Source organism: Ceratosolen solmsi, unplaced genomic scaffold, assembly GCF_000503995.2.
Source record: "Ceratosolen solmsi marchali unplaced genomic scaffold, CerSol_1.0 scaffold6, whole genome shotgun sequence".
NCBI lineage: Eukaryota > Metazoa > Arthropoda > Insecta > Hymenoptera > Agaonidae > Ceratosolen > Ceratosolen solmsi.
In genome coordinates this window covers 16,604,543-16,629,001 of record NW_011948414.1, presented here as the reverse complement: position 1 = coordinate 16,629,001, position 24,459 = coordinate 16,604,543, and the positions used below count along the sequence as shown (strand labels likewise).

Below are 24,459 nucleotides of genomic sequence, written 5' to 3'. Positions count from 1 at the left end.
GCACCCTAACAAGTACTTTATACGTGAGATATTAGAACGTAATTCAGAAATTACTCGAGATAAGCTATTTGAATAAATCTTGGTTCGATTCCTTGCATTTCATCAATATACTCTTTGTATATGTTAATAGGCACATTTATTAAACACTTTATCAAAAACTAATATTTACAATTAACGATGACATATAAAATATGTATTTCAATTTTATCTATGCCATTTTATTAATGCAATGCATTTAATGTTATATACAGACTTTATTTAATGTACGTCTAATGATGATTTATAACGAAAGTCTATTACATTTTATAACTAGTTGATGATATCAGAAATGAATTCTTGCCTATTAAATTTTTATGAACATTGATACTTATTAATATATATTAACAAAATCATACTTTATGTAATGACATGTAAAGATGAACAAAGAATATTGGAAATATTTGATTTAACTAACTTGCAATCATCACAAGTATATCGACAAATTAATGAATTGAATCCACGTCCTATCTGTAGCACCTATTTTTAATAATTATTCATAAAAATTTTAACGTCTACTGCACAAAGTAGTTATATCTTTAATCAATGTTATTTCATAATGTAAAAGAAATTTAAATAATATGTACATCAGTGGTGTTTTATAAAACAATTATCCGACATTATTCAATGACATCAGCTTATGAATAGTTGTTACTATTTGCTCAAATAAATATGCTGACGAAAAATAATAATACAGTTTCAATTTTTTTTTTTTTTTTTTTTTTTTTTTTTTTTTTTTTTAATCAAAATAAATACAAATTTTATTTATGTACATGATTATGTTATTTTTATACTTGTTAATTACAAATTATACATATTTATCTAGAAGCTCTTGCTTTTTGCGCAACAGTAAAACTTCCTGAACTTCTGTTTGACTAGGAATATGCATTTGAGAAGACTGAATTTCATTATTATTCTCTGAAACATCGTTTTCTTTATTATTCTTTTCGCTTTTCCAATTTTCAATTAGTCTTTCTCTATATTCCTGTTCATCTTTCTGCTCTAGAGGAAATAATATACCATCGTCATCGTCTCTATAACCATAATAATCCGCATCGATGTCTTTCATTAATTCTGCACGTGTTTTTCTAGGTGGCGGTGGAGGCTCTTGTTCAAACAATTCTCTAACACCAGGTAAATCTTTTGCTGCTCCAAAATATTTATATCCTCTATTTCCAGGCACCTTAAGAATATTTAATTTTACTACTGTATCTTTATTTCATAAAGATTTTTGTTGTTCTATTAATCTTTAAAATTATAGTTCAGTCATTATAACAGAAACATAAACTAATTATGAATTTTATATAGTTTTAATTTATCTTCATTATATGCATTTTATTCTATTTTATAATAATAAAGACAATAATAAACTATATGTTGCAAAATAATGAAATATTAATACTTAAATATAATGTCTATTTTTTGTATACAGATGATAATTCCACTACATTTCTAGAAACTAATGTATCAAATAAAAGAAAATTATTAAATAAATGACAATTGACAATGAATTAATAGTTAATATTTCTGTGATTCAATTACTAACAAAATTGATTCGAAAATAATCATTGAAAAAACCACTGTCGATATTTTAATTTAAATTATATCAATTGGTATGCTGTACAGAGATTACTTAATAGTATATATAATTATTAATAATTAAATATCTAAAATACATGAATTTGAATGTAAACTTATAGTTTTGTAAGGGAAGTTAATCGAGAAACTAAAATATTGATTATAAATATTACATAGAAAATTCAGAGATAAGAATTTTTAAAGAACAATATTTTGGAAAATTGACCATAATGAAACATAAAATGAAAAAAAATAATGCTAATGAATTAAACTCTGTATATCAATGTATATCATTGAAGACAATATCAACAACAACAAAATTAATTTCTAATTCTACTCCTTATCTATCTATTGATCATTCTAATTTATTTTATAAAACATCATATACATTTATTTTTATTGTATAAATATTAATTATTTCAATTTATCTATTCTATTCTATTATTTGTATATTTTATAAATAATCAATTAAGCATAAAATAATTGCAAAATTTTAATTGAATTATTTATTGTTTTTTTTGTATTAATTTTAAATCGATATTACTATATTGTTAAATAAGCTTACTTATTTCAAATTGAATTCATTTAATTCAATCTTATTCAATAATATAGGGTAGGCTTACATTTATTTCATATATGATAATTATTAATCTATTTGTTAATAAATTACAAAGAAGTTCTATCGGATAATACTAATCAAATAATTATATAATAATAATAATAATTCGGTAACGATTTAAATTTAAATGAACAAGATAATAATAATCGAATCGCAACGGTAATCTTAACATACTGCATAAATAATAATATAATTATATTTAAAACAAAATTTTATAAACATAACATACCTCTCTGCCTTCGTGATCTAACATACGAGGTCCTGTACGAGAATAATCTGGACCACCAAGTTCTTTTATTTGTACTTCCCAATGTCGTTTCTCTCTAAGTAATTTATTGATTTCGTCGTTAAGATCTCTAATTCTAAATTCACCTAAACCGGCATTCTGTATTTGAGCAACTTTTTTAGCTATTTCTCTAATTATTTGTATTCGCCATTTCTCAGCTTTCCTCAAGTCTTTACACTCGGACGCAAGGTAAGGTCTCCTTTCTTGTTCCTTTTTTATTCCATCGTTACAATGTGCGGCTCGCCACCGAGCTAATGTTGTCCTTTAACATAAAACATTAATAATTTAGAATATATATCGAGGTGCACTGATAAACAACTTATGTATAACCATTTAAATAACATACATAGCCTTTTCTGCATTTCGCGCCTATAAAAAAAAAATTTATTCATTTAGTATTTTAAATCGTATTTGAAATTCATATTTACATTATTTCAGATTATTTTACATACCATTTTTATTTATTTACAATTACTGTATTCCAATACTACAGTCAGGTTCGGTCACACCACTGCCGCAACTACAATTGTTATAAACATTTTCTTTCCCGTCAAAACCATAGATTTAACCAATTAAATAGATATAACCGTTGATGCATATTCTTGGAAATTGAATCTGCGCAGTAGAAACTTTGGGCCCAATTGGTTGTACTTTATGGATTCATTTCAAACTTTTAAAAGGAGAGCAGGAAAATAAAATTTAAGATGATAAACATGAATTACAATATATAAAATTTATTTGATATTAAAAAAACATATATATATATATATATATGTATATATATATATATATATATATATATATATATATATATTTACAATAAAATGAATTATAATAATCCGACGATAATATCAAAATATGTTTCTTTGTCAATGTTCATGGCATGGTACATGTACGTAATAAGTTTAAATATCTTTCATTATGACATTAAATAAATATAATTTTACATATACGCATTCACACGATCGAGATTGATTTATCATATACATAAAAAATGCGTTTTTTTTTTTTTTTTTTTTTTTTTTTTTTTTTTTTTTTTTTTTAAAAGAAAATCAAATACTATTATAACCCGTATTTGTATTAATACTTAATCTTCAATATGAATGTTTTTAGCATTTCAAATATTATTTTTCACATTCATTATTAAAGATACGTTTAGCAAGTGAACTTTATTTTTTGAAGAACATTCTTTCTTTATCTATTAGATTATTTGGCTTTCTTACTTGTATTATATACATGTAAATACGTGCATAAGTAATGTTGAATTTATATTATCAAAATATATTTACTCAATTACAATATCACAATAACTAAATTAATATTTTGTCAATGTTATGAATTAATAGTTTAATAGATTGATTATCAAGGAATTCGCATTTAAACAGTTAAAAATAACTTCATCTTAGTCTGTAATATATTTGAAATTAATGTATATTAAATTGCTAAAGTAATGTTTAAAATGATTTTATATGTATGAAGCACACACACGCTTAACATAATAAAGACGACATGTTTTCTCAACAATATACCATGTGCTTTTTTAATTTATCATAGTGAATTTTTTAATATCAATTACAATTGATCTATTCTATCATTCGTGGAAATATGAATACAAATTTTCATTATTTGAATATTAGAGTAGAAGCTTTTTAATTTGTACAAACTCTTCGTTTATAATAAATTTTCGTGAGACTTAATTATAAAAAATATGTTATTAAAATAGCAGCAGCATTACGCTCAATACGTATCTTTTGTTTTTCACTATATTATTTCAAAAATTCATAATTATATTCTAAGTAAAATAAATTTATTTAGTATTTTAATAAATATACATGTTGAATTTTATTATAGTACATCGATACCTTCTCTTACTACAAGTAACATAAATAAATGTCACGATACATTGTCTTTTATATATTTATTACATTTATGTTTTTCATTATTTTTCACTTACGTCTTTATTCTATTATTTGTTCACAACACTGCATATTTATGTATAATTACATCGTTTTTCTTTACAACGTACGTGCCGTGTACTATCTAATTAAAAAAGAACAAATGCATGTATAACACTTTGTAAGTATGAGTTTTAACCGCAAGTGATAAAATATGCACATCGATACAATTAAATTCTTTATGTTTAAGAAATAATCATTTTTATACAATAATATTAATAAAAATTGAATAAGTTTTGCTTAGTCTTAATAATATTGTTATAAATATGAAAATGCTATTGTTTCTCTACTTGTATATTTGGCCTATATTTCCTCTTATATTTGGCAAAATTACAAATTATTATTGATAATTCTCAATTAATGATCATAAGCATTTCAAATCTTTATGATAATTCAATTTGATAATTTTATGAATTGATTTTTGAACAAATTTTTAATTTTGATTTAACATGTGATAATAATATTCTTGCAAATGTATTTGATTTGTCTGTTGCCTTAAATTTATAAAAAACTCTTCTACTTCACTATTGTCATTATTTACAAAATCACAATAATTAGAATTACCATAGCAAACGTGATTCATACTGTTACATGCATCTTGGTAATTATCATGAACCATAACGTTATTTTGTATCGATTGAAATGTGTTGGAAAATTGATTTGACGATTCGACATTCATGTTATTACCTATCTTGTTATAATTCTTAAAATTAAATGCATTTGACGATGCCTGTGACTCGAATGAATTATTACATTCTAAATCGTCTATCGTTTCCTCCGATTCAGCATTATTCGCCATTTTATCTACTCTTTCAATGTTGCCATTGAAATAACTTTGATTAAAATTGTTATACGATATATTACTCGCTATTAATGGAGTAAATTGAGATTGTTTTTCATTTTTTTCTCGAAATTTACAAACTTTTGATTGCAAACCGTTATCTGCATGCGTTGGAACTATTTCCGAAACGGAGCTGCTATCTTTACAAGTCGATGAACTAGAATTCTTTTTAATTACTGTACCGGATATAATTTTAGCTAATTCATCGTAATTGACCTTGTGATTATTTTCAATTCTTTCACTTAATATTTCCTTTGCGTCATTGTCCATTAGGCATAATAAGCGTCTCTTTCTATACCATATTTTAAACATATCTTTATTAGACTGCAAATAATTAACAGCATTTATATATTGAGAAAGTTCATTGCAACTTATCAATAGATTCGGTAATGGATTACGAATATCCGTTGAATAAGGATAATAAAACTCAAATTTTTCTTCGCTTAACAAATTATACTCAGTTTTAAGAACATCTCTTCCCTGGTATATTTGAAGACTTTTGTTCAACGTATCCTCAGCGTTTAAAGAAGCTTCTTTCATTTCATTATCATCTCGAATTTCAGGATAAATGCACAAAAGAGCTTTCTTTTGTAAATTATAAAACATACGCAATGCAGTATAAAAATTAATTACAGAAATTGATTTGACATTTTTTGGTAACATTAATTCCAATAAGATCATTTCATGAGTGAGTTTATTTTTCCAACAATATGCTTGATAAGATGTATCTTCTAAAATTTTATCATTAGCCAGCGTTTTATTCATATTTACATTGAATTTTTTAAGTATTTGAAATTCCTCGCTTTCAAAAACATCATGTTTAAAATGAATTTTACTTTCTTCAATTATCTTTTGAATATTTACTTCAGGACTAATTATAGTATCGGCTGATTTTTTATCAAAATCTAATTCTGAATTATTACTGGATGAGTTGTCTCTTTTTATAAAATTCACTTTTAATGATTCTTTAATATCCATTAGTTCATTCATATCCACTGTTTCACATGAATCATTGTCTAACACTTTATTTAAATTTATGGCAACGTGTTTGCAACCATTTAATATTTCTAAAGTAGTTGGTTCGTCCGATACTTTTACACTAACATCACATAGATTGTTTTCTCTAAAATATTCTTTCAATTCTAAACCCTCGTCTACTTGACTATTGCTCTCAACGTCAGTAGTCTCAGTTATATGATTTAGATAAGATTTTTCACTTGGCAATTGAATACATTGTATATCCACAAAATCTTCATCGGACGACGAGACTTCATTTATTCCCTCTATATCAACTTTTTCCACACAAATCTTATTATCGATTGTCTCTTGTGCAGCTTGTATTTTATCAAATGTACTATCATCGGCAGTCCAAATATTATCTGGATATTTCTTCATCAATTTATTAATTGAAAACTGTTTTCCCCCAACACTCAATAAAAGATTTTTAAATTTATTTAATTCTTTTTGTGAAATAATATTAATTATTAATCCATGAGAGCCATAACGACCAGCCCTTCCAATTCTATGCAGATACGTTGCACTGTCAATTGGAATATCTAAATTAACTATTAAATTAACATTTTCTGCATCTATGCCTCTTGCTGTTAAGTCCGTTGTTAATAGAATTTTGCATTTAAAATGTTTCAATTTGTTTATTGTATCAATTCGCTTATCCATATTCTGATTACCGATAATATAATTAGAGGAGAATCCTAAAGAATTTATTGTATTGGAAATTGATTGAGCCCTAAAAAGTAACAGTTTGAAATGAACGATGAGACGACTTATTTCATTCTATTTATTATTTTAAATTACCTGGTTTGATAATTTGTAAATACAAGACATTGTTTAAATGGTACATTCTTAAATATTTTGACTAATTCCTCTATTTTTATTTGAACCTAAAGTATTAACAATATATTAGATATAAATTATTTTACATTGGACATTTTCATATTTTGATATATTTACTTGTCTCATTGCATTAGGATGACTCGCAATTACTGAAACAAATTGTTTCAATCCTATAAGTATAGGTTCATCGTTGTCTGCTGTGGATAACATGGGTGTTTGCATATACGATTGTAAAAAAACTTCTAAATTTCCGGGATACGTTGCACTCGATGAAATTACTTGTTTATTCAATGGAAGTATTGAGAAGATGTAACTGTAAAATAAAAATGAATTACATTTGCAAATATAATTAATTTCATTCGTATTTCATACATACTTGATATCCTTTTGAAAACTATCTTCCATTAATTTATCGGCTTCGTCGAGTATAAATAAACGAGTATGATCCACTTTCAAATAACCTTTGTCTATTAAATGTTTAACTCTACCGGGTGCACCTACTGCTATGTGACAATTGGAAAGTTTTTTTCTATCCGATTCTATCGTAGAGCCACCAATAAATGACTCCACTATTAATCCTTGAAACAAAATAAGAAGCATGTACATGTTCCTACACGTTCTTTATAAAAATGCAAATTGAGTTTATTACCTTTTATTTTACAACCAAGGGCTGTTAATACTTCTTTTATTTGAATGGCCACTTCTCTCGTAGGAGCTAAAATTAATACTTGAATACAGTTTATTTCAATATCTATCATATCTAACGCTATTACTCCAAAGACGGCTGTTTTGCCAGTTCCTGATTTTGCTCTTATAATCAGATCTACAAAATATCATATGATAATACAATATAATAATTTTATTATTTAATAATAATTCTATAAATTATACTCTACCGAATCCGCATCTTCCCAATGGTATGGATTTAAATTGAATTGGCGAAGGCTTATAAAAGCCACAAGTTAAAAGACCATCTAAGACCCTTTGGGATAGACCCATTTCATGAAATGTTACATTTTCATCTATTTCAATATCAGCTGTGCGCTCTTTAGCAGTCAAATCATGAGCTATGTTTTGTACCATTTTGTAACATTAATATTTAACAAATATAATCTGTACGTCGCTGGTAATTATTACAGGTTATACTATTACAAAATAAATACTGTTTTTCCGTAAACTCTGCAAAAAAATGTAAGAACTATTGAAGCTATTTTTACACAGACAAACTTTAAATATTATATATATATATATATATATATATATATATATATATATATATATATATATAATTATATTTGAATAACAAAACTATAAAATAATATTGTAATGCCAATGTAAACTCCTACAGGTTTCAATTTTGCAATTACCACTCGCCACTTTTAGTAAACTAAATATTCAAATAGAAATTAATGATATTCATAATATCTTATCAGAATATTATATCAAATAATAAATTTTACTTTAATTTTATCATTCAATTTATGAAGAAAATATGCTGCTTTAAATATTTCCTTAAAATGTTGTAATAATATTTAAATCTTGTCAAAAGTCCTTTTAAGTTTTTTGTATTTATATAAATCTAATTTACCTTCTTGTATTTCACACATTGATTATTTATTAAAGTACGTAATTTTATACGTGATCAAATGTTATATTGCATTATGTAAATATTAATATCACAAATATAAAAATGAATGGATTATTTTGTAATTGAATAATTATCTTTAATTTGTTTAGTAAAAAAAATTATTTTCATTTGTCATACAATTTTTATTTTATTCGTTTAAATTTCTTAATATAAACATTATTTAAGTGCTTTCTAGGTTTAAAATTCACACGTGTTTACATAATTATGTGAGATATTTTTCGATGAATATTAGAATTGAGGAACGGCGAAATCACCATAATGTGTATACAATGGCAATGCATTGAATGAGTTGCCTGTGAAGTATAAATTCGCTTGAATTTAACAATTGACATTTAATAGTAAAATACTTCGTCTCATCATTTATTATTTTTAGTAGAGTGGTAATTTTTTTGATTGTCGAAGGATAATGAGAAACCGTTGTGATTAATTGAGCGATATAAAATGAAACACAGATGTCAAAATAGAATTGATAATATGAAGTAAAATTTTAATATCAATTTTTCATAATATTAAAAATATAAAGAAAGTGTATTAGCATATATAAATAAATGCATTCTTTTGAATACTTCCATTGATGCAAAATGAATGAGAGTATAGAATCTGCAGATAATACTGATATAAAAACCCATAGCAATAATGCTGATACAATTTCATCAACGCAGTCTTCTTCATCAGATTATATTACTGGTGAAGCCGATGATAGTTCGGATAGTAAAGGACCAATTCCCAACACACTGAAATCAGTTGAAAATCTCCTGTCTTTAAGCAAGGTTACATTTTTTATTATACATTTTAATTAAGATTTTTAGTTTGTTATATTGATCTCTGTGTGTGTGTGTGTGTGTGTGTGTGTGTGTGTGCGTGCGTGCGTGTGTGTGTGCGCGCGCGCGCGCCTGGGTGCATACATATTTTAATTTATTAGGCGATGGATCAGGACTGCCTTCATGAAATGATAAATAAATGTAAACAAATGGTTTTACAAAGTGCAGAATGTTCCGAAGAACGTAAATGGCTAGTTAGACGTTTAATAGAATTAAGACTGAGAGCTCAAGAACTTCGTGAAACTTCAAATGAAACTGTCTTACAAACATGCGTAATTTTGGGTCATCATTTCTCACCTCAAAAATATTACATTGCTACTTCAGGATCAGTTTATTGTGATCATTGTAGCGGTGGAATATGGACTATGCTACAGTCTTGGTACATGTGCAATGGTAAGTTTAAATATATTAAAATGCAAAATATAAATGTTTATAGATAAAAATCATTTTTATAATGAAAAAATATATAATTATAATTAGTCGAAATTACAAATTACGTTTTGTAGTTATATAAAGTTTGATAAATAATTGTATCGAATTCTTTATTTGCAATATTATTATTTTAAACAGATTGTGGATTCTGTTGCCATTTGAAGTGTATGACCAATATCTGTAGAATATGCGTTCATGTAATTGCAAGTGAAGCAGGCGGCTATACGTACACCAAGGATATATGTCCCGAAAGAGGCCTATCTGCGCAGGCATATAGATGTGCAGAATGCCATACAAGAATAGCGTTTAGTGAGTTTATGCTATTTTTATTTTTATATCGAATTTTTATTTAAAATAATGAGAAGGATGTGTTAAACATATATATTTATTTATTCAATGTATTTATATTCTTTAAATAAATAAGTATATATATATATATACATTACAAGCTATCTCAAAAGGATTATCATTATCATGTTTTGGCAGTCCTTTCAAGCATTCAGGTAAAATAATTTGTCGGATTTTATTGTAACAAATGTGCATGTGTAGATAATTTTGAACTATTAATTTTCTTTTTCATATTCAATTATCGTATAATATTTTTAATGTAATATAAATATTTCGTAGAATCTGGATGGATAGAGCCAAGATTGTGTGACTACAGTGGCTTATATTATTGTCAAAGATGTCATTGGAATTCATTGGCTGTTATACCTGCAAGAATTATACGTAATTGGGATATGGAACCTAGACGAGTTTGTCGTGCTGCTTTCCAACTTTTAGCTCTTCTAGAAAGTAAACCAGTCTTACTACTCGAAGAATTAAATAAAAAGTTATTTACATTAGTTCCAGATTTATCATTGATTAAGGTAATCGAGTTAAATTTTGCTTAACAAAATAATCTTAATCATAATGAATAATGTTAAGGAATTTTTATTCCTAGAGATTACGAGAAGAACTGCAGATGATGAAGCAATATCTTGTTGTATGCTCGGAAGCAAGTAATCAAGGATTACCATGGAAATCTGGGCTCAGAACTCATATGCTTGAAAGCAACAATAACTATTCGATAAAAGATCTAATTGATCTTCAAACTGGAGTTTTAATGGATGAAATCCAGTTTGCTCATAATGCAATGAGAAGCCATATAACTGAGACATGCGAACTATGTAAAGCAAGGTTATTTCATATTTATTTATTCGAATTATAGGATATAACAAATTTAAAGCATTAAAATTGCTTTTCTATATATTATAGAGGTCATCTATGCGAGATCTGTGGAAACGATGAAATTATTTATCCTTGGGATGCGAGTGCTACGAAATGTCGAATATGCTTGACGGTATATCATCATTTATGTCGATCTAAACGCAACAAACATTGTCCAAAATGTTTAAGAATTCAACAACGGCAGTGCGTATTTGAAGATGAGATCGTTAATAAAGATGACAATGATAATAAATGTAAATGAATTGCCCGAAGCATCATTTTTAATATTCAAATTCATAAAATACCTGTATATTTTGTAAAAATAATGTACATTATTTTCATAAGCTTATATTTTTGTACATTAGCGCGCAAATAATTTGAACATACGATGCAATATTATTATTATTATTTTTAGCTTAATACTTAAATTTTGTTAAAAAAAAAGTTGAAGGCGATGTTCAACAATTTTAAATTATTTAAATCTAATAAGATGTTAAAGTTTCAATAATAAATATATAATAAATACATTTATTCATTGTAAAACTATAGAATTAAATATTTACTAATGGCTTGTTTATAAATTATGTTTATAATACTTAATTGAGAATAATATATCGGAAAAACTTCAACATATAATATTATTAAATACAGGTTTTGGAATCAATTTCAAACAGGATGAAGTATGTTACTTATTGCTTCTTAACTCAAGTTTTCTTACTAACTATAGTATATTTAAAGAAAAAAAGTATATATATGATTGAATATTAGTTAATCGTAGATTTATAATCAATGTTATAATTCAAGTCTTATACATTGGTAAATATTTATAAAATCATTATTAATTTTTTTATATTTGAAAATTATAGCTTCGTTAGGCTTTATGAATATTATATTTGTGAAGTGAATCGTATAATATAGATTAAAGATTGAATGTTCTAAACAAAAGTATTAAAAATAAATCATTCTATTGCGGCGTTATAATTTATTAAAACTGGAGCGTTATATAAAAATATTTTACTTTTACAAAATTTTATATATTGTGTGAAATTCACACGCCTGTATATATTTGTTATATAGCAATTTTAATAATTGTTTCCATTATTTTATCAAATCAAATTATAATAGTTAGGCAATATTTAAATTTTTATATTTATAAAAAAATAAAATAAAAACACTTTATTGTATATTGGAGTGATAATATGTATGGTATAAGCAGAATAAAATGTATATGCCAAATTCCTTATAACACGTTTGTTTTTTTCTTCTAAAAATAATCTTTCGACAACACAAGGATTTTCTTAAGCAAAAAACTTTTCACATAAACTTACTGGCATCGCTTTAATTATAATTTAATATACTATTTATTCGCGACTGATATTGCATTGAACGTTTAACATTAACGCAATTAGTAAATAAATATTAAAATATTGATAAAAAAAAATAATTTTTTCCATTTCTTCGCCATGATTACATCGATTTGATTAATAATATAATTTTTAAAGACATAGTCTCATTAGACAACTCGTTCACGCTCTTATAATTTCTTCAAGCTAATAAGAAAAATTATCTTCGTCAAAATAAGCATGAAATTAAGTAAGACGTATTTTATTAAATTTTTATTTAATTTAAATGAATCTACAAGTTTACGTTTAAAAAAGTCAATTATTAAAGCACTCGTAATCACAATTGTATTGCTACTCCTTTGGGTGGAATTCCTCGGCTTATCTTGTGCGGAATTTGTTTCGGTACCATTCTATGGTCATATTAACAAATAATTAGATAACGTGCTGTGAAAGAGCACGAGAAGATATAAATATATTTATTGGTGATATTTACGTTATGCAATCTATGATCGGGCAAACTGAAACACAGAGTGTGCAACCAGTGCAATCATCCGTAACCTTGGGAATGTGAGTCTCCGAGTCGAATGTAATCGCCTGATAGCCAGAGTCGGCACATGCCATATAACATTTTCCACAATTTATGCACATATCCTAAAAAGCAGATGAAAAATATTGTTCCATAAATATAAAGAAAATCCGAGATAAGAACAAATTGAATGATTGTACGTACATCGTCGATAAGAGCGACTACTTGCTTGACATTGTCAAGCTGATTGTAGCTACCAATGTGCAACAATGCCTTTCCAACAATATCCTTAATGGTAGGGATTGACTTGATTGGCTTTGTTGCCGGTCTTATTGGTTTTATCAAGTCAATCTCCGACAGATTACATTTTTCCTTAATTTCCGAAGAGATTTTTTCACGTAACTTTTGATACTCCCCAAAGTAAGGTACGTTCTGATAATTTAATTAAAAAATATTTCAATTGTATTCGTTGACGTGATATATAACAAAGATTAAATTTTCAATACTGTTATGGCTATCGTTATAATTGTTATTATTATTTTATTATTGATAATAAAATGATAGGTAAACCTTTCCTAAGGCATGCTGAAATGAAACGGGTTTGCCTTTCTGGTGTTTTATAGTCGGTGGACTCTGACCATCCCAACTATTCAAGTGCTCTACACTTTTCAAGTACAGCAAAGTTTTTAAGCTCGTTATGTAATCGTCCACGATCGTAAAATCCTGATTTTGAATTGCACTTCCAACCTACGGGGCAGGAAGCCAGTTAAACATAACGAGACATTTTTTAAAATTATAGTCAATTAATATTATTAACGCGATAAATTACCTGCAGAACCGTAGCACCACATTGAAGAAATTGCAAGGCAACTTCACCGGAATCAATACCGCCGATACCCATGATCGGAAAACTTGGAAGCTCTTTCGCCACTTTCGAAATTGCCCTGAGAGCGACGGGTCGTGTCATATTTCCGGAAACGCCACCATAGGTTGTGGCTTTCGCCGTTCCGACAGCAGGCCATGGTGTCCCATCAGCTTTGAGGCTCATCAAACCTTGCACTGTATTGATAGCGGAAACCCCATCCGCCTGACCTATGTATATATATATATATATGTGTATTTATTTTTTTTGCATTCGTTACTGTCGAGCAATTTTGGAGGCTTATATATATATATATATATATATATATATATAAGGGATAAAAGAACTAGATAATAAATATTGTTCAATTGTAGTCAATTGATAATAAATAAAATTCATTAAATTCTCCCGAACTCTCTAAAAATAAATACAAAGAAACAAGAATATATATATATATATATAGAATTTTCTAGCACACGCTTAAAAAGTGTTAATAATATTTATATTCATTCACAGTAGTATTAATAATATCTTTATCATATAAATCTTTTATCGATAAATGGTTAAAATAATAAATATTTAGATTTAAATTGGATAGAAATATAAAATAATAAATCGTTTACAGGAATCTTTTTATATAATTGTTTCTTCTTCAAGTTTTATACGCTTTTGATTTCTCAATAAACGTAATTTATAAAATGCAGAATATTGTAATACTTAAAAAAAAATAAATAAATAAATAAATAGAATAACAACATATTTACTTATATTGTTTTCAGACTTTTCTTTAAAAATTCAACCAATATCTTTGTAGATAACTATATGAACATTATTATTCTTTCATTAAAAACAAATTGAATAGTCTAATTTCCAGCATTTGTAAAATATTATAATTATTATGGAAATTAATGGAAAGTTTAATTGTATTAAATGGTGATTTTATTAAAATTTAGAGAAGTTTTACAATAGTCTCTTCATCCTTATTAAAATTCGTAAACAATACCTTCGTAAGCGGCTTTTGCAATAGAAACAATGTCCGTTATATTAGGCGTTAATTTGATGAAGAAAGGAATTTGTACGGCTTCTCTAACCCATCTAGTAATATTTCTTACTAATACCGGATCCTAAAATGAAGACACTACGTAGCAATTTAAAAGTTCAATAATATTTTAGCTAGAAAAATTGAGAAAAAGAAAAAAGAAAAAAGTAGAAAAATAGTTTATTTAATTTAGCAATCATTTTTAGCAATTATTTTGAAAAAATGTCATTGCATTATGATATGGAGATAGTAAATTTTAAATAGATATGCAAAGAATCTACTTGGATTGTAAGCTCTCGCAATGAAAATATCCATAATTCAAAGTAGTTTCATCCATGTGACGATCAATTCATTGTGAATTTCTTAATCGTACATCTATCGATAGTTAAAAAACATATTTATATCAATGTATGAACCTGTCCACAAGCCAAGCCCATTCCCCTTTCACCCATGCCATGTGGACAGGATAGATTCAATTCCAATGCATCTGCTCCCGAAGCTTGTGCCATTTGTGCTAGTTGTACCCAGTCCTCGTTGTTATAAGTGCACATTATACTAGCAATCAACACCTAAAATGAACAACAAAACTTTTTGTAAAAATACATTATTTCTGCTCATCGACGCAATTTGCATAATTTACGCATCATTTTAGATAAAATTTTTTACCGAAGAAACTATAAAAGTAGCTTTTATCCACTATAAATAAAATTAAAACTACGTAAAAACAATAATATCAATATATATATATATATATATATAAGAATTTGATTAATTTGTGTATTATAGATAATAATAATAATTACAATTTTACGATCATTAATTTTATCGCTATTAAAATTATGATGATTATTGATTAATAAACGAAATTTTTATTCATCACCTTTGATGGAAAATCATTTTTCAATTCTGCTATACCCTTACACCAGTAAGCAGCTGTTTTTTCTGAAATCAGTTCAATGTTGAGAAAACTGCTTTGTTCTGGACCGTAATGATGGCCATCGCTCGTGCCTTTAACAATCCGAGGTGAAATATTGGTGACTAAATCCTAAAACCATAATTTCAACTCTCACGCGTATGCTTTATTTCATTAAGATATTTTTTTCATTTTTGTTTTTTTTTTTTGTTTTTGTTTTTGTTTTTGTTTTGTTTTTTTATTTTTCTGTTTCTAATAAAATGTAATTACTTCATAAAAATGATATATCGAAGTAATACATAATTTATTAAAAAATTCCATGAAAAATAGAAAATTATTTAATTACGTACTTTTTACACTTTATTTATATTAGGAGAAAGAATATTATGGAATTTCTTATTGAATGCGTTACTGTTAAAAGCACATAACAAATGTCGATCGATGTGTTTTTTTCAATACACAAGACGCACAATGCAATGTTCTCTTAAACATAATCCATTAAACATAATCGGCTATAAACTTTCAATTTTCATTATCAATCCAACTAGGATGAAAGTATATTGTCATGAAATTATTGGTTTCCAAATCCATGATTTATGATAAGTAACGCGTTATTATTATTAGTATAATTGAATTTAATAGTTGCTTCTTTATTTCATAAAGAATTTCGGAAATGAAAAATCAGTACGGTAAACATTTTTTATTAAGTAGCCTGCGCTAAATGATCATAGCTATTATTGTTACAATAATTAGAATTCAAATTAATTGTTGCTTAAAGAAAAAAAAAAAATATATATATATATATATATATATATATATATATATATAAATTATTCCGAATTACCTTATCTAAACTAAAAGTTTTAGTCACGGCAAAAGCCCACCCACTCTCGAAAGCTCTACGAATCATTGCACAGGACGTTGCCGGTGGTGCCGATGCCAAACCAAACGGATTTTCGAATTTTATTCCACACATTTCAACGCTAAGATCAACTTCATCGATGGGTGTATGAAATTTCGGCAGCTGCGGCTCTGCCGACACTGTAAGTCCATGTTGTTCCTGTGCGATTATTCAAATTATATATTTCACATATATTTTATCGAAATGTACAAAAATTAAAATAAAAAAATTCCCCTCTTTATTGGCGTTATATCCATACTTTTTCAGTATCTAATAATATCTTAATATAAATAATGACAGTCAAACTTTAAAAGAATCGTGCATACGCATTTCTTGTTTAAAGGAGCTTAAGGTATTAAGCGATGTGTGAGCTTGTGCTTTTCGCGTTAAAAAAAAAAAAAAAAAAAAAAAAAAAAAAAAAAATGTATTTATCGATTGCCTATTTATATTCGAAACTTCACCTTCACTTCAGTAAATCTTACTTAAAATTTACCTATATACCTGTATGTATTTATGCATGTACCAAGATGCAGTTTTCCCATCGTTAACAGACTCTACTGTTGTTTGCGAAACTCCAGCAAGATCGCCACCACAAAAGACACCCGGAACAGAAGTCGCCATCGAATTGGCATCAACATCCGGCGTACCCCATTTATTAAGTTTTACTGGCTCCAAGGCTTTCTTAACTATCAGATTTAGCGGTTACGAGCTATCCTTACGTTTCATAATTATCTTAATAATTGAAATTATAATTACCGGCAGTGTCGTAAAGACCAGAGCCAAATGCCGATATTATAAAATTAGCTTTTAATCTAATTAATTGATCCTCGTCTTCCTTCCAATCTCCATTTTCTTCTTGCTCTGTTCTATGAAACTCAATTGCAATAATTTTTGAACCTTTGACAATGACTTTTTTAGGCGATGCAAAAGGTATAAATTCACACTTTTCATTCTTTGCCAACTCCATCTACAAGTTTAAATTTCAACAATTTTCTATTTAATTATTAATTTTAATAATAAATTGACTTTGGCTTACTTATAACGAACATAGGATGATAACTTTCATTTCATTAAATAATTAGCAAATTACTATAAAAGGAATATTTGCGCATAAGTATGCAAACATAAATATTTTGTTGCTTTATCTAAAAGTTCTTAACGCCTTATCAATAAATTGTTTTCTTTTCTTTTGTAATTAAAAAAAAAAAAAAAAAAAAAAAAAAAAAAAAAAAAAAAAGTTTCGAATGAGACTCTACTATTAATTTATGTTTGTATAAATTAAATTATAAATTAAATTGTACATTAAACTATGTATTAGTTTATTAATATATTGAATGGTATTTGTCAAGAAATTCGTTTACCTCCTCAGGAACAGCGCGAATATTCGTAAATCCTCGTCGAAAAATGACAAAAACTTTTTTGGCTCCACATCTTAAAGCCGATGTTGCACAATCGAATGCAGTGTCTCCGGCGCCAAGAACAACTACGTTACCATAAAGATTTGGCGATATAGTGGCTTTGCAGGCACACATACCGGGCTTGCTGCTCTTAGAAACAGCTGGTAAGAAATTTTTTGATGTATAGAAACCCATTTCCTGAGTTAGATTTTCGAAAATCGAAATGGTCTTAGGCTCTGGCAACCCAAAACCTAGGAATATAGCTTCGTATCCGGAATCTTTCAATTTCTGCACAAAAACATTAGATTAAGAAGCTCAATGCTTCATTTGTTTGCCTAATGGAAAGAAAATTCAAGCTACTATCTAAAACAACCATAAAAATTCATTTATAAATGAATTTTCTTTTATATTTATTTATACTCGAGAGATTTTGGCATAATAATAAGTAAATAAGATTTCCTTTCATCTATACTTAAAAGAATATTAAAAATTTTCATTTCTATTTTTATAATTACATATCGGACGTTGTGCAGTACAGACCTGAAGAGTGATGTCATTTTCAGATAATTCCCTTTCGAATTCAATTTTAACGCCCAAATCTTTCACGAGCTCCACTTCGAAGGATACCGCGTCATAGGGAAGGCGAAATTGTGGAATTTCAGAAGCACTCAAGCCACCGACAAATTTTTCTTTTTCAAATATCGTAATATCCTCGTACCCTAATCTGGCCAAAAATGTGGCACACGATAACGATGCTGGACCACAACCAATCATTGCAATTTTTGTATCCGAATATGGTACTGTTTGGTTTGGGATTCTTGTTTGCGGTATGTTCATTTGCTTAAATATCTTAAAAAAAAAAAAAAAAAAAAAAAAATTAATAAAGAAATTAAAGAAAAATTAAATATGGAATATTTACGCGAAATGGAACGTTAAAGACAGTCATATGGATTATTTAATATACTAAATTCAAAAGTAATTGCCTTAGCTAGTGATTATTAATTAAGAAAATTTATCATTTTAATGGATAAATTAATTTATAGAATAACTCTGAAATTCAAGTAATTATATATTTAATATATTTTTAATAGCTTTTTAAGAACATCACGGTAGAATAATTCTGCTAAAAAAGCAAAATATTCGGTGCTAAAAATATTCGTAATTTATAAGAATAATATGTACAAAAAGGATGGATAATAACTTTAATAGATGCAATAGTGCACACTGATAACAACATATTACAAAAGTAATATGAAAATATTTATGAAATTTGAAATCAGACATTTTTCAATTTATTATATAATTATAAAATTTTGTAGTTATAATATTTTAAAATTTTTTTCTTGTTAATCCTAAAAGAGCGAAATGGGAGTATCATGCGAATAAAATGCGATAAGAATTTTAAATAAAGAAATAAAGAAAAAATCAATATTATGATGTATATTTTGTCATAAAATACATGCATCGATAACATTGTTCTAATGTCTATTTAATTACTGTGTAAATTGCTATATAAGTTTGATTTTTTTTTTCTCTTCAAGATTATATTCATTAAATAATATTCAACTTGTTTTCAAAAAACTATTTTAGAAAATATATATTTTTATCATCAATTGAATGTAGTTAAGACAAAAGTTTTTCTTTAATAATAAAAAACGGCAAAATGTTTTATCTAATCATTTTTACATTTTAATATTTTTTATTTGAAAAAGTAAAGTCAAGTAGGACATTAATATAATACTGACAGAGGCTAATGAAAGTTTAAATTAAACGTAAATTGCGAAATAGAATTATCATATGCGATGAGAAGTTCACATAAAATTATTACAAAATAATTATAAGTAATAATATTGTTATGATTTTTAAATGATTCATTAACTCAATGATTATAAAATAATTTAAAATTTGTTGGAATATATCATAAGAGCCGCTGTGATATCGAATTAAAAAAATTTACGCATATTTTTATGCTCTTAAGTTAAATTAAAAGATTAATTGATTATAAATATTACTTAATTTTCCTTTACTGTATTCAATATGTTTAAGGCACATAACGTGTCCCGAAAAATCTTCAAAAGCCAATTTAGTAAATTGTCGGTATTAAACTCAGTGTTAAAAAAATTATTTTAGGAGATTGATGCAACTGAATAGAATATTAATTATAAAATATTGTAAGCCTACGAAAGTTTTAATAACTTTTTATAAAACCTTCATATATATATATATATATATATATATATATATGAAATTGAATATATTTCATATATTCAACTAAAGAATACCGATAATTTGACATAACTGTCAATATTAATATTAATTATAATTAATTAAAATTACGAATAACTAATAAATTTCAATTTATTGTTATTTTTTAAATGTAAAAATGTTATTTACATCTGTAGCAAACTGTTGCAAACCACCGATATTTATAGGTCCTTCTTCCGTGGCGAATAGATTACATCCTCCCACGCATAGGTCGCTTGTTGGGCAAACCATACCACAGGTTAGCCCAAGAGGATTGTCCGAGAAAATGGCTTTTGCAGCTCCATAATAATTCTTATTTGATATCGAGGTGATAAAGGACTTGATGTCCAATTGCGTAGGACACGATTTTTGGCAAGGAGCATCGGCGCATTTTAAACATCGTGACGCCTCGTACAAAGCTCCGCGTTCACTCAAAGTCGTGTGCTTGATGTCGTCGAAATTGTTTTTTAAAGGAATACAGGTCTGAGAAAATAAATTAAACTAATTACAATAATCCTTCGACCTGTATGGACATTAAATAGTAAACCTTGAAGTACGGTCGGTCAATTAATTCGGTTGTTAATTTTATTTGACAGGCTCTTGTAAAACTGACGAGGAATCCTGATAGGATTTAGACATCTTATTATCAATCCATGTGATCGAATAAAAGAAATTTATGAATTAATTGTAAAAATAATTAAGTGGATATGTCTGACCACACATATCACAAAGACATAAATAAATATATTAAAAAAAAAAAAAAAAAAAAAAAAAAAAAAAAAAAAAAAAAAAAATTAAATACATACAAATTTAATATAATTTAAAATATAAATGATTAATAATCGAAGCCAAAGTCACAGTCAAATAATGTATGATTTAATATTTATGAAATTATTCATATCTTTGGGAATTGCCCTTTCAGCCAATAAAACTAATCTCATGCCCTTAGTTGAATTAATAAAGTAAATAGTTATTGTTTTAAAAATTTCATCAGAATTTTCTTTAAAGTACAATAATCAAATCAGATGATAAATTTTATTATTTTAGTATAAGATTTAAATCGATATGTTATCGCGATAAGATTTGGCAAAATAATTACACGATACATGAAAGAAAGAAGATATATATATTTTTTTTAATTCTTCCATGTAATTTCAAAACTATTTAACTTTAAATTAACTAAGCTCTCTATTATTTTATCAATTATTTTTTATACTTATATTAAATAAATATAAAATAGAATTCATTCGTTTTATCAAATATAAATCACATTATTTGTGTGATATTTATTTGTTTACGAGTGCGTAAACATAAAATATAATTTATAATGATTAACATTATAGTTTAATAGTAATGACGAGGACGATGACGATGATGATAACGACGATGCTGCTGCTGCTGCTGCTGCTGCTGCTGCTGCTGATGATGATGATGATGATGATGATGATGATGATGGTGATGATGATAATGATAATAAAAATAAAAACAATAATATATAAATTATATTTCACATTATCTTCATGCAATCAATTTTACATTTCTTTGAAAATAATATATTAAAATAATAAATAAAAAAATATATGTAACTACCTAAACTTCAGAATTATATAGGTATTACAAAATTTCAAATATCTTATTATTTTTTTGTTGCTGAATTTTGAAAATTACAACATTTAGAGACTAAAACTTATGAACAATTGATTAAAAACATTGCTAATAATAGTATTTCTATTTCATCTAATAAAATTTGTTATACTTACTATAATATTAACGATTATTTTTTATATCCAAATATAAAATAGATAAAAAAGAAGACTTACAAAATTTTAATCTATAATCTTCAATACATAAAAACAGATATTTTTAATTGTTGCACAAGACAGATATCCTGCTGTTAGCAATAAAATTTCAATTGTTTTAATTTTTAGGTATAATTCCTATTATGAATTTCATAACTGTTTCTTCTAACATATTCTGTAAAAAATTTTAAATCATTTACGTTTAAATAAAATGTCATCAATATGAATTTTATTTATGTTTAAGATCATTGAAGTGAATAATTTAATTAATTTAAAAAATATTGTGTAATGATTATAAAAGGGAAAGAAATTTGGTATAACTGATTGTAATTGTATAATTTATTTTAACATTTTTTTCGGTTAAGTGTATACATATTATTTATTAAGTGATTTTAACTATTGTAAATAAAAATCTTATGCATTAGAAAATTGTAAATACTAAATAAAGCATGACTTGTTATAAGTTTATTTTTATTTAATTATTGCCTATACGTCTTAATGAAGTAATATTGATTTATATGATTATACTAATTTTAAGATAGTTTCACATATTTTCAAATTTAATAGTTTATAAAATATTTTTTAATTACATGTAACGAATAATATAAAAAATTTCATTTTAAAACAAAACTGATGTATTGAATTGCTTAAAGATACCGATAATGATGTATCGAAATAGTAAAAGCTATAAAAAATGTAAATAAAAGTTATAAATATTAAATTTACAATACTAAATACATCTATTATTCATAAAATTGTAGTGTATGTGCGTGCGTGCGTGTGCGTGCGTGCGTGCGTGCGCGCGTGTACAGTATAAGTTCATCGATCTATATATTCATGAGATTTTTATATTGCTGTTTATTTACAATTAATTTATTAAATTGATTTTGTATAAATGAATGTGATAAACAAATTATTTATCATTTAAATAGCCAATTCTAACTGACAATTAAATTTTGTATTCTCTACTGGTATTGCAACGCACGTAGTATAATTAAAATAAAGAAATATATTACAGTACTTTTGATTAATTATCTGTAAATCATAGCAGGCTAATTAATATCTTCACACTAAATCAAATTGTATTATAAACGAATTCACTACATAAAGAAAAAAAAATACAAAGTTTCATAATGATATAATATATAAAGTAATACATTTAAGCACTATTTTAATTTATTTACATAGTATAACTTAAGTACAATTGTGTAATCTACGTTTAATGAAGACTATTTATAAATCATAATCTTTGAAATTGAAATGTTATGATTTTTCTAATCAGCAATAAAACCTTTTGTGATATATATATTTAATCTTTTACGCAGAACAAAAAACTTAATTTAACCTTTTCGAAAAATTAAAATACATAAAACAGTATTTCATAAAAGTAAATAACGAGAAAAGAAAAGAAAAAAAATATATATTCAAAAAAAAAAAAAAATATATATATATATATATATATATATATATATATATATATATATATATATATATATATATATATCTGATTATATAATTACGAGATTCAGGAATATTATACGTTATCATTCGTAATAAGAATAATTAAAGACGACAAATTAAAGAAATTTTACATTCATTGAATATTAAATATTAAATATCAACTAATATTAAAATTAACTCGAAGTAAAATAATGTCACATACATTATGAATGCCTTTGCTATATTTTTATACACAACACTTTTCCTTCACCTGAAAGTAATTAACTATAATATTAAGTGTAATAATATTGTATGTAACACTTACGTCACATTTGGAGTGAATATTTCTTTTCCAGTGCTGTTTATTTTTCTTGGTTTCGGTTGACGGTACAACAGTAGTATAAGATTTTAATTTCGGATTAATACTAAGTAAATTCTTTAAAAAATTAAATGAAATTTTTAACAAAAACGTATATCCATGTTCAATATATTGTTATTGAACAAGGTAATGCACAAAATTGACTTACTTCGATATCTGGAATATCTTTAGAAATCATTAATGAACTTGAGCCAGCCATGGTTTTTTTTTTTTTTTTTTTTTTTTTTTTTAACTTAACTTCAGTTAATTAATCAATTTCGATCTTGGCAATAAAATATTTTAATTAAGAGGAATGTGATGGTCATTCGTAAAGATCACTTTAAAATGAAATATAATA

General features: G+C 25.9%; 4 protein-coding genes across 4 annotated transcripts; 1 reads left to right on the top strand and 3 right to left on the bottom strand.

Annotated features, from left to right (window-relative positions):
• Window positions 1-810: 810 nt before the first annotated feature.
• Window positions 811-3,005, bottom strand: LOC105368295 (pre-mRNA-splicing factor ISY1 homolog). The gene is made up of 4 exons (XM_011507280.1): window positions 2,972-3,005; window positions 2,866-2,888; window positions 2,463-2,781; window positions 811-1,219 (listed from the first exon to the last, which is right to left on the bottom strand). The coding sequence occupies exons 1-4, from the start codon at window positions 2,972-2,974 to the stop codon at window positions 845-847; spliced, it is 720 nt and encodes a 239-aa protein (XP_011505582.1). The 5' UTR covers window positions 2,975-3,005; the 3' UTR covers window positions 811-844.
• Window positions 3,006-4,827: 1,822 nt separating this feature from the next.
• LOC105368507 (probable ATP-dependent RNA helicase ddx10) lies at window positions 4,828-8,795 on the bottom strand. Its single transcript, XM_011507521.1, has 8 exons — window positions 8,758-8,795; window positions 8,066-8,348; window positions 7,819-7,992; window positions 7,546-7,747; window positions 7,287-7,482; window positions 7,131-7,216; window positions 4,924-7,062; window positions 4,828-4,855 (listed from the first exon to the last, which is right to left on the bottom strand). The coding sequence occupies exons 2-8, from the start codon at window positions 8,250-8,252 to the stop codon at window positions 4,828-4,830; spliced, it is 3,012 nt and encodes a 1,003-aa protein (XP_011505823.1). The 5' UTR covers window positions 8,253-8,348; window positions 8,758-8,795.
• A 540-nt stretch (window positions 8,796-9,335) lies between these two features.
• DEF8 (differentially expressed in FDCP 8 homolog) lies at window positions 9,336-11,581 on the top strand. The gene is made up of 7 exons (XM_011507279.1): window positions 9,336-9,587; window positions 9,740-10,031; window positions 10,209-10,379; window positions 10,520-10,573; window positions 10,698-10,939; window positions 11,014-11,249; window positions 11,328-11,581. The coding sequence occupies exons 1-7, from the start codon at window positions 9,399-9,401 to the stop codon at window positions 11,539-11,541; spliced, it is 1,398 nt and encodes a 465-aa protein (XP_011505581.1). The 5' UTR covers window positions 9,336-9,398; the 3' UTR covers window positions 11,542-11,581.
• Window positions 11,582-12,880: 1,299 nt separating this feature from the next.
• su(r) (dihydropyrimidine dehydrogenase su(r)) lies at window positions 12,881-24,330 on the bottom strand. Its single transcript, XM_011507278.1, has 16 exons — window positions 24,271-24,330; window positions 24,069-24,179; window positions 20,655-20,987; window positions 18,801-19,109; window positions 18,225-18,548; window positions 17,620-17,830; window positions 17,365-17,549; window positions 16,807-17,022; window positions 15,930-16,094; window positions 15,466-15,618; window positions 15,014-15,134; window positions 13,978-14,240; window positions 13,719-13,895; window positions 13,353-13,580; window positions 13,116-13,273; window positions 12,881-13,032 (listed from the first exon to the last, which is right to left on the bottom strand). The coding sequence occupies exons 1-16, from the start codon at window positions 24,319-24,321 to the stop codon at window positions 12,960-12,962; spliced, it is 3,078 nt and encodes a 1,025-aa protein (XP_011505580.1). The 5' UTR covers window positions 24,322-24,330; the 3' UTR covers window positions 12,881-12,959.
• Window positions 24,331-24,459: the final 129 nt, after the last annotated feature.